The sequence below is a fragment of the Trematomus bernacchii genome, unplaced genomic scaffold, assembly GCF_902827165.1.
Source record: "Trematomus bernacchii unplaced genomic scaffold, fTreBer1.1, whole genome shotgun sequence".
NCBI lineage: Eukaryota > Metazoa > Chordata > Actinopteri > Perciformes > Nototheniidae > Trematomus > Trematomus bernacchii.
This window is the reverse complement of record NW_022987689.1, coordinates 13,704,227-13,721,351: the sequence shown is the minus strand read 5'-3', so window position 1 is coordinate 13,721,351 and position 17,125 is coordinate 13,704,227. Positions and strand designations below refer to the sequence as shown.

General features: G+C 40.5%; 1 protein-coding gene across 1 annotated transcript; it reads left to right on the top strand.

The window, feature by feature from the left end:
- The first annotated feature begins 5,171 nt into the window (after positions 1–5,171).
- Positions 5,172–16,761, top strand: LOC117489003 (homeobox protein Mohawk-like). Its single transcript, XM_034138219.1, has 6 exons — positions 5,172–5,392; positions 6,327–6,486; positions 6,586–6,739; positions 7,438–7,770; positions 16,173–16,206; positions 16,428–16,761. Exons 1-6 carry the CDS (start codon positions 5,172–5,174, stop codon positions 16,759–16,761), a joined length of 1,236 nt encoding a protein of 411 aa, XP_033994110.1.
- Positions 16,762–17,125: the final 364 nt, after the last annotated feature.

Sequence of the window (17,125 nt, the reverse complement as noted above, 5' to 3'; positions counted from 1 at the left end):
ACTCATATTTGAGCATCACAGCTGCCTTTCGGGTGCAGATTCTACTGTTCTCCTGCACACAAGCTGCTTAATCTTGTTCTGTTTAATGGCCACATTCCTCTACATTCATGGTGTTTCCTTCCCCTTTTTGAATGCTGTGCTCAATTGGGTGTGAAGGAGTGTTAATGTGTCTATCATGTCGTGTTTTGGAGGAAGAGGGAGCAGCATGATGTAGGGAGACGGTAATAGCTTTCTCGGGACTTGGTTCTTAGCAGACGTTCAGAGAAAAAGTTACGAGGGCACATAAAAGCTTACTGTAAAAGCATGGTGAGGCTGCAAGCTGACTAGGCTGCAGGGAACACAACATTTTGTCTCAGGTTTTTTATTTTACCCTGGCATGCTGTGTCAGAGTCCCAAATAGATGCGTAGAGATGCACTCAATAGTATGTCTTCATGACTCCTGGTTACCAAAGCGCACATACGAGACTAAACAGTTGCACTTCTGCAAGGCCTGAATCTGACCTGTGCCAAACCATGGCAGTATAACTTCATCACACCACTGAGAATCTGCAGGCACCCTCTGAGATCATAACCATGCCATTTAAGACACCGGAGTGATCCAATGAAAACCCACTGCCGCCTTATGTTCACTGCAGCTCCCACACACTACACAGGCGTATGATGTCAACTGGTCTCGGATAATTTGGTTCAATCATCTATCTGTCGGAGGTATGTAAAAATAAATATGACTGATGTTAAACAATATCTTCATCTTTGCATGAAATATCCATAACTTAAAACACGGTAAAGCACATGCTAGAGCAGTGATTCTCAAATGGGGGTACGCGGACCCCTAGGGGTACGTTGGGGTACTGCAGGGGGTACGTGAGATAAAAAAGGAAAGGTTAATAAAAAAAAATACCATGCATGATTACAAAAATAATCTTAGTACAATAAGTTAAATAGAAAACACAATTGTATTGACACATTAAAGCCAGACTATGCAACTCTCATAGGCTACCCCTTGCTCAATTTAATACACTCACATGTTTTGTTGCTACAGCTTTACTTGGTCTAGTAAGATAAGAAAGATCTATTTTAAGTAAGATAATTTAAGCTAATGTTAGCACAATGATGTGGAACTAAAACCATCTCCTCAGTTCATTGGCTGTATGACACAGTTAGCTGTGACATGCTAACATGTAGCTTACCTTTCAACTTTTAAACTACAAGTTAACATGTTTGAGTCTATGTCTTTTTTAGTTTATAGTTTTGCTAGGGATCCACCAAATCATCTGTCCTTAGCCTCTGCATTCCTCCTTTAACAAAACACGCTACGAAGGATTTAAGCTAAAAGCTAGCCAGTAGCTTAATACCTGCATTGGCGTCAGAAAGTAGATCAGGTAACAATTTGTCCAGATACATCTTGCAGAATGCCTAGGGCTACGTTGAAACTCAGCTAGTGTTAGCTTTACACTAATCAGTTTCAAGTCCTGCCAGTAAAAACGGGAGCATTTCAGCTCTGAGTTGAAGTCAACTCAAGTTGTTCCAACAAAAAAACAAAAAAAAACTCAAGTTGTTCCGGACAAAGGGCAAAACATGAGAGCAGAGAGCGATAAATGTTCAAAAGATCAGTTATGCATAAGCAGCGAACAAAAACACATACATTTAATTGAAAACAATAACATAAAAACTAAGGCTAAAAAGCGCTCTCTCGTTTTGGGCCTAAAACAGGAAGTAAAAAAACATATGTATTTTTTTCTGCTCAGAGACCTTAAGATGTCTTAAGCTGCTCTTAACCAAAGCTCGAAACAACATTAACAGTCTATCAACACAATGCATCTAGCAGATACAAGCCATTATCAATATTTTAGTGGGAATGCTGATACAGCATTCCAACTATATGTTATGCTACGGACAAAATTCTTATTATTTCATCCAATTATTTTGTCCGTCTTCTCCTCCCACATTCAACATCGCAGAAACTCCGTTCAAACATCAAAACGTTCAGCTCGGTCGGGAATCGACTGCTATTACTTTTATCATTCATAACTTTCATAATTCCAGAGATACATCCCATAATTCATCACATTTTTAACATTTGAACTTTAACATTGCGCAGCTCGTTAAGTTAGAGTGCGTGATGTCACAGCTAGAGGGTAGGAAATCTTGAAATTTCCCTTCATATTTAAAAAAAAAACTGCCATAATTCCCAAACCCTACATTCCTGAGACATAATTTTTCATGACAAACGTAGGAAAACATCTCGTAGCTTGAAAAATGACAAATAATTAAGCAAAACTAATTCAACAAAATGCCTCTTGAGGGCATGAAGTGACAAAAACGTTCAACATGTCTCCATTAAAGCCCATTGTAATTTCAGGCAGATATTTCCTCACAGCAGCAGCCGCACACCTTTAGTTAAACTGCCAAAAAGGCCACATTATTAACCCGAAAGTACACAAAAATTACACTTCAGATACTCAACTTCCTTGACATGCTTCACATTTTGAAATTTCACAGATATCTGTTATCGTTCTTCCACAAAACGTTCACATGTAAGAGGTTCATCTCTCATTCAGAACAATGAAACCTTTGATCTTTTCATAGCTCGTTAGCTCAACTATAAACACCTGTGTAATGGAACACGATGATGTCATCACTCCAACTGACAGCAGTCAGTTCTAACTGTTCATTTCATACTCATACTCACACACACACACACACTCTCTCTCTCTCTCTCTCTCTCTCTCTCTCTCTCTCTCTCTCTCTCTCTCTCTCTCTCTCTCTCTCTCTCTCTCTCTCTCTCTCTCTCTCTCTCTCTCTCTGCCACACCGGTCCAAGCCTCAACAGCTCTACGCCAAATCTGAAATCTCACCATATGCCGTTTCCATGGAAACGCATCCCTCGCCATAAAACATGATGTCGCTATAACTCCTATGAAAATGTTCAAAAAGTGCTCAAACTTCACATGTGTGCTAACAGTCCAGACGTGAAGACATCTACGGGACATGCCGTTGCCATGGCAACACAATGCCCGCCATGAAACACGGTTTTCTCATAACTTCAGTGAAAATGCTCCAAACAGCCCAAAACTTCACAGGTTTGGTAACACAGCCATCAACGCATCTAAGCGTATTATGGGATGTCATCAAATGCCGTTGGCATGGCGACAGATCATTCGCCATCAAGTTAGTTCAAAAGTTTGCATTTCAAATATTCTGCTGCTTTTCCAAGCCTTTTTACTTTCTTTTCTTCTCTCATCACACATTCAAGCCCCCAGTGTTCATGTATCATTTCAATCTAAATTCTTCACTTTTTTCTTACACATTACATTTCAGCATAGCAGTTTAGCGTCAGCTTTTCAGCATAAAGCATTCCCACTAGCAATTTCTTCAGGAATTGCATTCTCTAGTTGCTAATGCTTTTGACCTAGCATATTAGTCAAATATGCACTCTTCTTTTAGGTCTGCCAACTTCTGAGGCAAATATTTGGTTCATTATTTTCTAAATAAAAAACAGCTGGTCACTTAATTTGTTAGTTTGCTGTTTGTTGCCAGGCAGATTAAAGCCTATACAATAGGTTTATCAGAGCTTTTAGCTAAAAACTGTTGAACTGGCTGGAATGTAGCATTTCATAATAAGGCAATCCTTCAGAATATCTGAACATACAATACATTTCTTTAACACACACTTTTCTTGATGTTTGGTCTTTTGAATAGGCCTTGTTTGAAGCCTGGTCTGGAGTTTGTGAACCTGCAAGACACACACACACACACAAGAGTGCCAAAAAAAGATATATGTCCGTTCACAGTGTATTTTACTGCTCTCTTGGCTGCCGAATGAAGGTGTGTTCCCAGCTAGTATCAACAGTTAAGCCGGTGAACACATCACAGAGGGACGGGAGTCAATGGTGTGTGATAGCATTTAGCATTCTCCAACCACTGCTGAGGAATGTGAGCGAGGAATTTACTGCACCTAACGGGGATGCTTCTGCTCCATATGTTTTTCAGCTTTGAAACTATTGAAACTCAACCTCTCCACTGATACTGCTGAATTATGAACAGTGGGGACGGGAGTTAAGGAGCCCTTTAATATGTTTAACGGTTCAACAAGTGCTGCTCGGATTGTAGCCATAACCTTCAAAAGTTAAGGCAGGAGAAACGCATTTTATCACGTGTTTGCATAAATATTATCACGTGTTGCATGTGCATGGTAAAGTCATTACTGTATATCCAAACAGTACTATGTGCTGTTTGGACATCAAGAGGGAAAAAATACGTAGATTACAACTAAAGTCAAACCACAGTCTTCAAATACTGAACCCATTGCCAGCATGTTGTCATGAAGTCACACTATTGACAACGCTAAGCTTCTGTCAGACCCATTTTGTAATTGTTTACAGTCCTTGTTGCCTCGAAATGGATGAAAATATTCCAGAAAAATAAGCATTATGGTTGGATAAGCCCTGCTTAAGATGTATAATTCTGACACTCAAATGCACACGCTGACACACTTTCTGACTCCGTATGTGCAACAGCCTGAGGATTACACAGGCTTGGATTCATTTTCATTTTCCAGTGTTTGTGTTACCCACGTGATGAGCCAATTTGTAGTGAAATCCACTTCAGCTCAGCAGGATTCACTGTCTAACACGAGGCAGGGATTGGTGGTTTTTCTGGTTATTAGCAACCATGCAATTACACCCATACATTTCCAGAATCCCCTGGTATAACATGCATTAATATCTGCTGACACCATTTTTGTCCAAACCGCAAGAGATTCGTACGCCTCGTGTAGAAAATATGAGAGCATGTCGGAGCAACACCAGGCTAAATCTCACTAGTACATCTGACAACCACATTTGCTGATAGTCATGTGTAATATTTTTCATATCCCAGAGTGTGCAGCAGAGGCTGCTTTCTCTGCAAGCTTTTGCTTTTACAGGGCTCTCCAGAGAAGTGATTGGACGGTATGAGAGCCAATAGGCGGCACAGCAGCAGGTTATTTGAACTCTCCTCACACAGCTCAACCAAACCATCCTCTGACTTTTCAAACTTTATTCTTTCACAAGAGTCTGTCATCTGCTCAGTCCCTGCTCCTGTGGGGACAGAAATACTTTTTTTTATTATCTTTACACTTTTGGGTGTATTCAGAATGGAAACCAGCTGTTTCTATCTAGAAGTCCTGAGATGCACCTGTTGATCGAGGAGAACTTTACGTGTTTGATAATGAACAAAGTTGCTGAGATGAAGTGTGACACTCTTCTTTTTGAGGACGACATTAAGGCAGAGGAGAGGTGCAGACTGAGCTGTGTGGATTTGCCTCAGAGCAGTTTACCAGACGGGCAGAGCGCAGACCTGCTGAGGTGCCAGGAAACCAACGGGGACATTTCTCCCATCAGAAGATACGGGTACGCCCTTTTTGTTTGTGTTGGAAATTGTTTTAAGCGGTTAAACAGAGGCACATATTTTGTTTACAGTTGTAATATACCTTTTTTTAAAGTGATAAAGTGACGTGGCACTAAAGTGTTGTTTCTGACTTTAAATGCATAGTTCAATAGTTCTTGGCATTTATTTACTGCAGTGGTTCTCAATTGTTTTTCAGCAAGGACCCATCATTTGTTTCTCTTGGAATAATTTGATGTAGTGCTTTTCTTATATTTCTTACATCAGAGAAAGAAAAATTCAGAAAGATATTGGACATGTATTGAAAATAGTTGCAAAATCTAAACACAGAAAAACTCCAATGCAATTGACATACATGTAATTAGCTACAATAAACAACAAATAGCCTCCCATACACATCATGAAAGAGTAAACAGCATGTTGGCCCACAGACACAAGGCTGGCTTCTAAATAATACAAAACAGTTGTTCAAAATGAAGACATACCGTAGAAAATGTCACGGATTTGTTAAAACAGAAAATGGAGTATTTGAAAGGCACTTCAGGACACAAACGTACACATACATAAGAAGTGAAGTGATAAGAAGTGTTTCCTTTTTGGTGTATACATAGGCTAAATACAATTGGATTTAAATGTGTATTAATACAATATCAGTCATTATACAGAAAAGGTCAAATTAACTTTTTTAGATTGAAAATATTAATATTTGAAATTGTATTTGTTGAACTACTAAGTCTTTGTAAAAATAAAATAAATAAAAACTTCATAAATTAAATCACAGAAAAGAGAACTTTTCAAGTGCCACCTGGCAGATTGCCACACACCCGTATTTGAGACTCCCAAGGACATTATTGACAGACTTTTATCATGTTGTTCGGGATGTAGAGGGGATTGTAGGTGGTCTTTGTGAAACTTTGAGTCAACTTGTGATTCCTCCAGGTCTCGTTTGGGTGGGGTCAAAGTTCGCCACAAGAGACAGGTGCTGCAGGACATGGCTCGGCCGCTCAAACATTGGCTGTACAAACACCGGGACAACCCCTACCCCACCAAGACGGAGAAGGTCCTGCTGGCTCTGGGCTCTCACATGACTCTAGTGCAGGTGAGAGACTAGCCTGTGCCAGAAAGCAGGGGATGTGATTTGTATTATGTGGGTTAAAAAGAAGCCAGTGCTGTTATATAACACGGTGCATCTGTGCAGGTTTCCAACTGGTTTGCAAACGCCCGGCGGAGGCTGAAGAACACAGTGAGACAGCCAGACCTGAGCTGGGCCCTGAGGATCAAACTGTACAATAAATACATCCAGGGAAACGCTGAGAGACTGAGCGTGTGCAGCGATAACTCAGAATCAGACGGTACGGGCACATTTTGTGGAGTTATTAAGAATATTGTCATTTACATTTTTTGGATATAGGTCTGGTTTATTATAGTTTGTTTGTTTCTTATTCATGTAAAGGTCGCCTATTATGCAAAATGCACTTTTTGATGTCTTTTATTCATAAATATGGTTCCCCGGTGTGTAAGGAGACTCACAAAGTACACAAATAAAACCCTCTCTCTTTTCTTCCTCACCCACATCTCTAAAAAACGGAGCTGATCCAGATTTGTTGCGTAATGTAATGACGACATTACTAAAATGTGGGCTGGCTTTACACCCACGGCCCAATCAGAAACGTTGCTATCAGAAACAATGCGCAATGTGTTTTGGAAGTAATATGGTCTTTGTTTACATTAGCAAGCATCGCTAACACTCAGAGCTAACGCTGTACTGGAGAGAATAGGTAAAAGAGCCGGATATAAAAAAGGTACTCACCTTGTGGTAAACCTGCAAGAGAAAAAGGGGGCGTGGCCCTGCAGCTACTGAACCAGAATAAGCACTTTAGTAACAGGGCTGAAATAGAGGGTTATGAGGCATGGTATTTTTAGCAAAACACCGCAGAGACATGTTTTGTATAGATATGGCCCTATAATATATTGTTCAAATATAGCATAATAGGTGAGCTTTAAATCAGTACAACATTAAGATAAGTCTGTTTTGTTTCCTTTGCTGCAGATGAACACTGTCTCTTACAAACTCCCATCGGCCAATCAGACTTTGGCAGGTCCCACAAGAGTGCGCTCGAGAAGCAGGGCGGCGTCCTCGCCATGGCGGACTCTGCCAACAGTGACGACAGCGCTTCACCTCCATCCAAGTACAAGAGCAGTTTGCTGAACCGCTACCTGAACGACACCCTGAGACACATGATGGCGGGGGAGGCCAATGGCGTCGCTCCGGCCCACAAGAGGAGGAGCCACTCCGAGTCGTTCAGCTCCAACGAGTGCGATCAAGATGTTGTCTCTCCGGCGTCATCGTACGAAACGGAGGCCAACTTCGTCTACCACATGGGTGAGAGATGTCAGTGTTTGTCACTGTTCAAGATAATATTACAAGGTAAAGCAATAAGATGAGTTTTCTTACTTGAGTGGAAGATTGCACTTTAAAAATATGTGAAATTTTCGCATTAAATGTTTAAAAACAAATAGACCTATATTATATATTTTGTAAGGATTTGTATGTAAATAAACCCAAATCTTAGCAACAATTTAACTATAATTTGAAACCTAGAGAAATAATTTAATCTAGGTTTCATGTGTGCACCTTTTAGCATGCGTTAATGTTTGGAATGGCTTCCAAAAGCTGGCATAAAAGTACTTTTTATTCAGTTTATAGTTCTTTTTTTACGACTTAAAAAGTGTGGTTGGTTTTTAACTTTGTATTTCAGCCAAACGAAAGTATTAGTCCTTGAACGTTTTGACCTAAGAGAAACAAGCTGTGCTAACATTAGCGGTTAGCTCACAATCTCTCAATGTTATGTGTCTGCTGAACCACTTTTAGAGAAACACTGATTTTATTCACCATGTTTGTTTGTTTTGGAGAAGAGAAGATCTCTACGGATAATTCGGCTCACGATAGAAACCTCTTGAACATCTGGATCTTAAGTTTTACGAGAAACAAGCTGAGCAAACATTTGTAGCAACTCAGCTTGCAGTCCCCTCCGAGACATCCCTTGTTTGCTGAGCTGTGATGGAGAAACACTCATTATTATGTGACACTGCTTTATTCTTTACTCCTAGAATTATTGGCTCCAGGTAAAAAAAACTGTCTTTTGTTATTGTTTTGAGATGCCCCTAGTGGCAGAAGATCTATTAGAATATATTGTGCCTTTAACAAAGAATCTGCACTTAACATGTGTAAATAGAATTAGGGAATGCATGAAATATTGCATCATACATGGCAAATTGGGAGTGAAAACAGATGATAGCACCCCCTGTCCATAGAAATAATAAAAGTATCTTCCTTTTTAATTGCAGATTTATGTGGAATAAGAGTTAAAGTGACACTTTAACTGCCCTGCTTCCCCTTGGTTCATTTTTAACACACCACAGTGCACAGTAAAATAAGAGCAGACTGAACAGAAACGTCCACAAGGCTCCTCAGAGCTCCCCGACATTAAATCTCTGGCATTCCACTGAAAGTCAGAAGCTCTGCGAGATTCAATTATAAAGTTTCAGCAAATATTGGAGGTAGGCTGACACCTGGGTGCCCTTTCAGACCTATAGGGAGCCCGGCACACTAACAGCCCTCAAACCCGCTAAAGGTACAGGAGCCAAAGCCTCTACAAACATTACTAATAAAGACTCATGCAGACGCTGAAATCTCTCATTTTAAAATTGGACGGATCTCGAATTGGCTGCCGCTGCACTGCACACCACAAATACCATTTCCATATACTAGAATGTGCCATTTGTTCCGCTTCAACTTCTTGCCATGGTGGAAATGTCCAGTCCAGTCTCAAGGACAATTACAGAATGTCTGAGACTTTATTCTTCCCCGGGTGAGAAGTGGGGACCTCAGCCAAAACGGATCAATTTGTCAGTAAAGCACCGAAGACATTTCATAGAGGGATTGTCAGACTCAGAGCTGCCACTCATCTGTGAGTTAACGCAGAGCGAGATCCCTTATCCATTTGGCTTTTCCCTGCGCTGTTTGAGGGTGTTTGAGCTTTGCTTTTCTGACTCATGTGCGCTTTGGCAGGCGCCGTCTCCCGAGTGTTACTTTTCTACTCAATATCAATCTAAATGAACATTACATTATAGGAGTTGTGAAAAGATTTTTGAAACCATTTCTACTCCTAGCACACCCAATCAGTTTCAATCAAATACTCAACACGGCATGGAAAAGTTCCTTTTTTATTATTATTTTAGAACCTTCTCCAGACAAACATTATTTCCTGGTTCTCTGTGTAAAGATATTTAATGGATATTTTTATATTCTGTGACAAGGCTTAATCTGTATCCGGGAAACTCACTTTAACCTCCACTTGCCCTACATTTTAGTAACTTGAATAATAATTTATAATTTGAACAGGCCTGTGTGCATTCAATTAGAAATGGTATTTAGTTTTAAGTACAGCCACCGTGTGGCCTAAACTATTAATCATATAGTATCATTTTATGTAGAATAGTTTGTAACATTTTGAAATGTAATGTTTCTAGTTTACCATAATACTTTTAGTAAAATAGTTGGACATTTTGGAAAAATCACTTTATTCACTGTGTTACCAAGAGTTGTTGAATTGACTAAACTACGGCAAGCAGATGGTTAGCTTAGCTTAGCAAAGGAGGAGACAGCTAGTTTGTCTTTGTTCAAAGGTAACATAATCCACCTACCAGCATATTAAAAGTTAGTTAACATCTCATTCCTTTTGTCAATAAATACAAAGAAAACTCAATAATTTGTTTTAAAATAATGTGTTTTATCTGTTCAAAATGTGTAAAAAGGACAAGATTAACATAAAGTTATGTGCTGGGCTAATTCTTAGCTAGGCACATAAAACTATAAACATCGATTTAAATAATGTAAAATAAGGTTCAACTTATAATTTGTAAACTTTAGAGGAGCTTAACTGGTAGCTGTTTTTAAAATACATATGGACATTGCCAGGCTAGCAGTTTCCGCCTGTTTTCAGTCTTTATGCTAAGCTAACCGTCAAAGTGGTATCCTTTTTCTCATCTGGCTCAGAGAAAGAAATTATATATACTGTATTTCCCAAAAATGTTACACTCTTTCTTGTAACATGTTAATGCTAACTTTAATCAAACATCTTTCCGAAAATGTTGAGGTTTCTTGATGTCACCACATACTATGTGGCCAGCACTGTTTAAATGTTTGTACAAACTTTTAATGTATCCCTGCTGTTCATATAAAGGGTGTTAGCAACCCAGTACAGCTCCTCTGTGGAGGTGAAGTGGAAAGTCAGGCTGCCAGATTCATGACAGGCACTAGCCACCATTAACACGTCTCCACCCAGGAGACGGCTTAAAGTGAACCTCTAGTGATAGGCTAATAAGTGTTGCAACTACACTGTGTCTTACAAGGACACTTTAATCAATCAGTCTGAATCCCACAGGCAGTGAATGTCCAATAGTATAGTTTAATGGTGTGACTATTTACTCAGCAGGAATGTTATGGTGTTTACACCGTATCATATGGTTCTCACATCAACTTCAATATTTCTCTTAAAAAGGCAGGAGGGCCATACATGTGACCAGAATCATGTTTTATTTCAAACATATCTGGCCTTACAGTGTTTTCCACCCTTTTTTTTTTTTAAATGCTTGCTGAGAGGGGAGTCTCTTTTTCACAAATTCATATCCACGTTGAAAAGACTTTGTATAACAATATTTTACAAGTACACCGTTATTGTCCAACATGGATCCCATTGACACTTGAAGGGTTTTAAACTGATGCTGGGGGAGAACACCCAAATCATGTAGACATTCTACATTGAGAGTATTTTACATGAGACAGCATTTATGGTAAGGCATAATACCATTATTTCCAGAAAATACAAATTTAAATACTTGAAAGTTAGATGAGAAAATGTATCCTTATTTATATAAATAAACGTTACTACCCCTTGTAAAATTGAGTTGTAACTGATCTTGGCTGTACATTTGCAACTCACCAGAGGTAAAACTACGTTTTTTCTTTGGTAATAAATACATCAGAGGTACCGAAGTACGTTCTTGGCAAAGCACATTATGTCTAAAGAGAAAAAAGCTCAGGGACGTTCAGTAGCAAAAAAAAGTATAAAACAGGAAGATGATTTACTATCAGCATGTAGTTGCTCTTGGCCGCAGCCTGGCCGAAGGAATCAGAGACGGGGATGTTTCGGACTGTTAGCATTGACGGACTATGTTTCACAGCGGGCCCTTTCATTTCCCTGTCTATTGCTCTCTGAAGAAAAATCTCTTTTGACCAGCTGCTATCTGCTCGGATGAAAAGAGGCCATATTCCAGAACTGAAATGGAAAATAGGTTTTACATATGATGCACAGACCTCAAACTACAGGAGATTATTTAGGGCCTGGCACAACTAAAGAAATGCATTTAAAAAATAAATCTGCTGTAAAAAAAAAGTCAATGTTCAGTATATAACACTTGATTTATTTTCAAGATCCTAACATTTCAACTTTATTTGTATTATTTCAACTTTAATTTCATCATATTTATATAAGCCCTGCCCCCCTCTCCAGCACGTCCTGTTTGAATGACAGGAGTAAACACAGCTGACAGCCGCGGTGAAACTCGAGCGATTAGAGCGATGCGAATATTCGGGGCTTATCTCCCAACCCCATGTAAATACTATGGTAGATACCAACTACAACAAAGTGAACATATTTGACCGTGATTTCATTGTAATACACGTTTCAAAATGATGCTGAAGTAACAACATACTGATACCGTATATGGTTAGTAAAAACCATGAATTAATGCTTTGACAAGTGTGCAGACAAGACGGCAGGCGAAAAACCTTTTAAAATGCGTGTTTTCTGAATGGAGATCGGATCGATCGGGCTAAACTAACCTGTAGCTGACAGAAATAAAGCAGCGATTGTATTCGCCCGGTTTGTACATGTTGAACTTTTGTCCAGTTTCTGAACAGATATGAGGAGCTGTGACCTCTGTGTGCTAACAGCTAACGGCTGATGTTTTGGGACATGTTGATGTGGTGATGGGTTAACAGCATGTCGAGGATAACATCATATGTATATCCTTTGTTAAAATATTCCTTTAAGATTTCCATCTCTTCTTCCATTCTTTCCAACTCAGTTTAAAATTTGTGCAGAAACAGCTGAATAGTACCAAACCAAATACGAGGCGCTGTCGGGTGCTGACCAATCGCGAAGCGTCATTTCTTGACTGGCAGTAAAAACAACCAATCACAGCAGTGCTTCTCTGGCTGGCTCTGTCCAATCACAAACAAGAAGTGTTCTGCCTAAAGTCCCTGTCACACTGTCCCGAAATTGACACCAGATGGACACACGATAAAGGAAATGTTCAAATTCGGCTCTGATCTTAACAACATCGGGCCATTCGTGAGGGCATCTTAAGCCATCGTATGACCGCCGGTGGAGTTTCTCAGGCTCCGGCAGCAACTTCGTGAGCGGTGGCAAAATCTTTGGCATGCCAAAAAATTGCCGAAGGACCTTGCGAAGGTTCATTTTCGTGTTGAATTCTTGCGTCTATTTTGCCCTTCGTAAGGCACTCGTGAGGGCATCTTGTCAAATCGTGTCATCTTCGTCTGATCATCGGTGCCATCGGGCATTTTTCGCCTCACGAAGATAATACGAAGGAAACAAGAAGCTACCCAATTGTCTTAGGAAGGCAACACGACTACGTGAAGCCCTCGCAATGCCGTCGTGTAGCCATCATATTATAGTACGATGACATCGAGATTGCATTTATTGCACAACAAAATCATGTAAACATATTATGTAAATAACCCAATTTGTGTTCTGTGAAACTGAAAAGGATATTACATTGTTTTTGTTACTTTCGTTGCAGTTGTATGTCTTAAAGGTCCCATGTCATGGCCATTTCTACTGATCATAATTCCATTGTTGAGGTATACTAAAATAGATTTATATTGTGCAATTTTCCAAAATCACATTGGTTTCTCATACAGCATCTCTGTATAGTATGTGTATTCACTCTCTGTCCTAAACGGCTTGTTGAAGCTCCTGCCCCCCCCTCCCTATGAGCCCATGGCCGTCTGCGAGACAGCGAGACACAGCGAAACCCAGCCCGAAACCAGCCCGAACACACACACACACACACCCACAGCCTGGCTGGGAGTTTGTGTGTGTGCTCACACACCGACTCACAGCCTCGCCGCGTCCCGCCGTCTCAGGGAGGAGAAATCGGCGGAGCTGCAGCTGAGAAAAGATTGAGTGTGTGTGTGTGTGAGGAAGTCCACGGACTTAACGGACTTAACAGCTCCGCGGACGCAACGTAACGGCTCCACGGATTGGTCCATTTGGACCAATGGGTCCATTTGGGTATGGGCACGTCACTGTACCCAGGAAGAAAAAGAGAAATCTCCAACGAGGCGTTCTGGGGCAGCATAGACAGGTATTTTCTGTGTTAGAGTTTTACTTGCTACAGGGTGTACTTTGAGGGTTTGTGACTTTGCAGACCGTTTACATGCATAAAAACCTTCATAACATACAAGGGGACGGGTAATAACCGGAAAAGCATGACATGGGACCTTTAAATGTAATTTAGATTAACTTCCTGTTTTATTTAGATGCTTTTATTTTGAAGGCGAGTTTGCGCTGTTGACAGGAAGTTGTTGTTGCTATGGAAACAACATGACGGAGATAAGTAATATCTTCTAATCATACATATAAAGACGGAGAAAGTAAAGAATAAAGTGTATGTTTAAATGTTAGCACCCCCAGAAGAGGCACAAGCTCTTACGTTGAGTCTGGATACTAATACTGGATTCTAAATCATCAGTAAAGTCTACGACCATATTTTCGTGTGTGGTTAGGGTGCCATCGTGTGGCCTTCTGTAGGCATCGTACTTGCTTCGGCTGTCGATTGGCTGTTGACCAAGTTCGGGGCCATCTTCGTGCGAAATTCACAATTCCATATTCGTGTGTCCATCTGGTGTCAATTTTGGGACAGTGTGACAGGGGCTTGAAGGAATACCCTTTCCATAAAAGTTGAAATGTTGAAGTGTTTTGTGAAATGCTGTAGTGTTTTGTGAAATGTTGTTTTGACTTGCACTTCAGGGCCACCGTACCTCCTGACACGATGCAGATATCATTTATTTTCTTCCCCTCTCAAAATCTTAAAACAAACAGAGCATTGCGTTTGTTTTGGCCACAGAATCTGAGCACAGGCAGACTGATGCACTTCACTGAGGCAAACCTTTTTGGCACTGGAAAACCCATCCTGAGAGTTACATACATACTCACATGCGCATTTATACCATGTGTTATATTCCCAAAAAATCTAGGGGCAAAGGAAAGTAAGAAAAAGTTAAACATACCGGGGGAAAAGAGAGAAAACTGATTTATAAAACCAAAACATGTTGTTTATTAACGCTAAAATTCAAATGGCTCACTAGCCAATAAAAAAATCGAAAGTATGCTTTATTTAAAGGAAGAAAGTGGCAATAGGCGCTTTCACACCGGAGTACTTTTCCCAGGAATAGTTCCGATAGTTCCTGGGATTTTGCGTTCACACCAAAAAGATCTGGAACTAGAACTTTGTTTTGCAAACATTTTCACTCTTTTTTTCCTGGGGAGAAAAAGGTTCCAATTTCTGATTGGCTGGGCGAATTGCAAACCACGCCTCGTAAAACTCTGAAAATTGTTTGTGAAGCCGCCATTTTCTTTGCTTGCATCAGCATTATTAGCATTAGCCCAGCGCACCAACGGAGAGAGACTAACTTATGGCAACACAAAAGAAAACATGGGAGCGGTGGAGTGATGAGGAGGTGTCGGCGCTTCTGGCGATTTACTCGGAAGGCAAGCCAGTCCCCAACTCCGGGAACTTCCAGCCGGGGACTTCGGGTGGCAGTCTACGCCGTGAAGTTGTTTGCGGACTGCCAGCAAACCCAAAGCAGAAGAAGAAGAAGAAGAAGTGACGTCAGCGGCTCCCTCAGGGACTTATTCCGGTGTGAACGCGATTTACTAGATAGTTCCAGGAAATAAAAGTTCTGGGGAACTAAGTTCCGGGAACTATTCCTGGGAAAAGTACTTGGTGTGAAAGCGCCTAATGGTAAAATGAGAACCAACCTATTAAAGACCACCTAGTAGAGGGACTAAGGCCCCTAAAAGTTGAGATACCTCTTCCCAAGAGGCATTCTATACATAAAGCAAAAAAGCCATCAATATCTTTGTCCATCTTTGTAACGTATACAGTTAAACACATGGAGTGTAGAAAGGTTTAAAATCCTATGTATATACTAAAATATAATACATTATAATAATATAAAAAAAATCTTTAGTGCCATTTTTGTGTGAACCTCTTCTTGCTGCTTGGTTCCTTTCAATATACAAACTTGACAATTAATTAAAAAGTCTAAGCTACTAAGTCCATGCTCTAAGTAAATATACAATGTAACCTTGAAGTTGTTAACATCTGTATGACGATATAAAAAAAATTCTGCAGTTTAGGCTACTAGTAAATGTTTGTACGGAACTATTTCATGACACAAACCCTAACGCTTACACTTGGTTTTGAACAGCACTTAATGTGGCCAACCCTCCACGCAAACTCAAGTTCAAATGGAAGGGAGAGGGTGTTGTAGGGGTTGGTTTGGAATTGGGCCTATGTATCACTAACATGCAGGCCTAATCCCAACATTGATTATCCTGTTTGCAATTTCACTGCTATCAAGTTAACAGATTCATGGGATATTTAGGTGAACTATTTTCTTCTCTCTTACAGACACAATGGACTATACGTCAACTAAATGTGACAGGTAAGTGAAATTATTCCTCGCTCAATCTGCAATCCAATCAGCTCTTTGCCCTCTTCAACTTTCATGAGCTTGAAAAGTAATACCCTACATAATCCCTCTTGGAAGTTGTTCTTGAATCTGAACCGCAACCTCTTCATTCACCCATATAATTTTGGCTCCGTATAAAAAGGCAAATGCACCATTTCTGCTTTGTATCAATGTTTTTTTTCTTTTATTTGCAGGGAGCAGCAGCAGGGCCGAGGTCAGCATAGTCGAGGTGATCAGGACTGGAGGGAGATTCACGCCGCTGTGGCTCTTACCAACCTGGCCCAGGGGCAGAGCTGCATTGAAGACCCGAGCAGCTTGACAGGGACCAAAGCTGGTACAGGGCAGAGCAGCACACGAGGTCCCACCTCGGTTACCAGTATCCTGGACAGGATACGTGTCACAGGACCCAACGCGGCTCTGAGGCAGAGCTGCACCACAGGGCCCACTCTCACCAGCCGCATCATCCAGAAGTCCTCCCATATCTCTGAAGTCCAGACTGTTAATGTGGCCCTGGCAAACAGCTTGTAGGCATTTCATGAAAGCATCTGGTCAATCGTTCCATATAGGAATACCAGATGCTTAAGTGCTGAGCAATATCTGTACAGCCTCTGTTCTTTTGTAAAGCTGATAAACTTTGACATTTTCAATCATTTCTATATTGTAAAAGGGAAAAACTGACCTAATGCAGTTGAGTATTTTCTACTTTTTTGCCATGTTTCTAATGACTTCCTATTGCCGTCTGTTGCAGTAAGTTATATTAACTTCCACGAGACTGGACTATCATCCAATGCTTAAATCTGACAGCAGCTATTTGAATAAACCCAATGTGAAATATTTTGACCAGTCGCTTGCTTTAAATCATTGCCTTGCCGTGGCTGGAGCTGCATACTTG

Excerpts from the sequence above, each read along its gene's own strand:
- LOC117489003 (XM_034138219.1), top strand. The coding sequence starts at position 5,172 with ATGCACCTGTTGATCGAGGAGAACTTTACGTGTTTGATAATGAACAAA. Across the intron at positions 7,771-16,172 it reads CAACTTCGTCTACCACATGG|ACACAATGGACTATACGTCA; the intron begins GTGAGAGATGTC and ends TCTCTCTTACAG. Across the intron at positions 16,207-16,427 it reads ACGTCAACTAAATGTGACAG|GGAGCAGCAGCAGGGCCGAG; the intron begins GTAAGTGAAATT and ends TTTTATTTGCAG.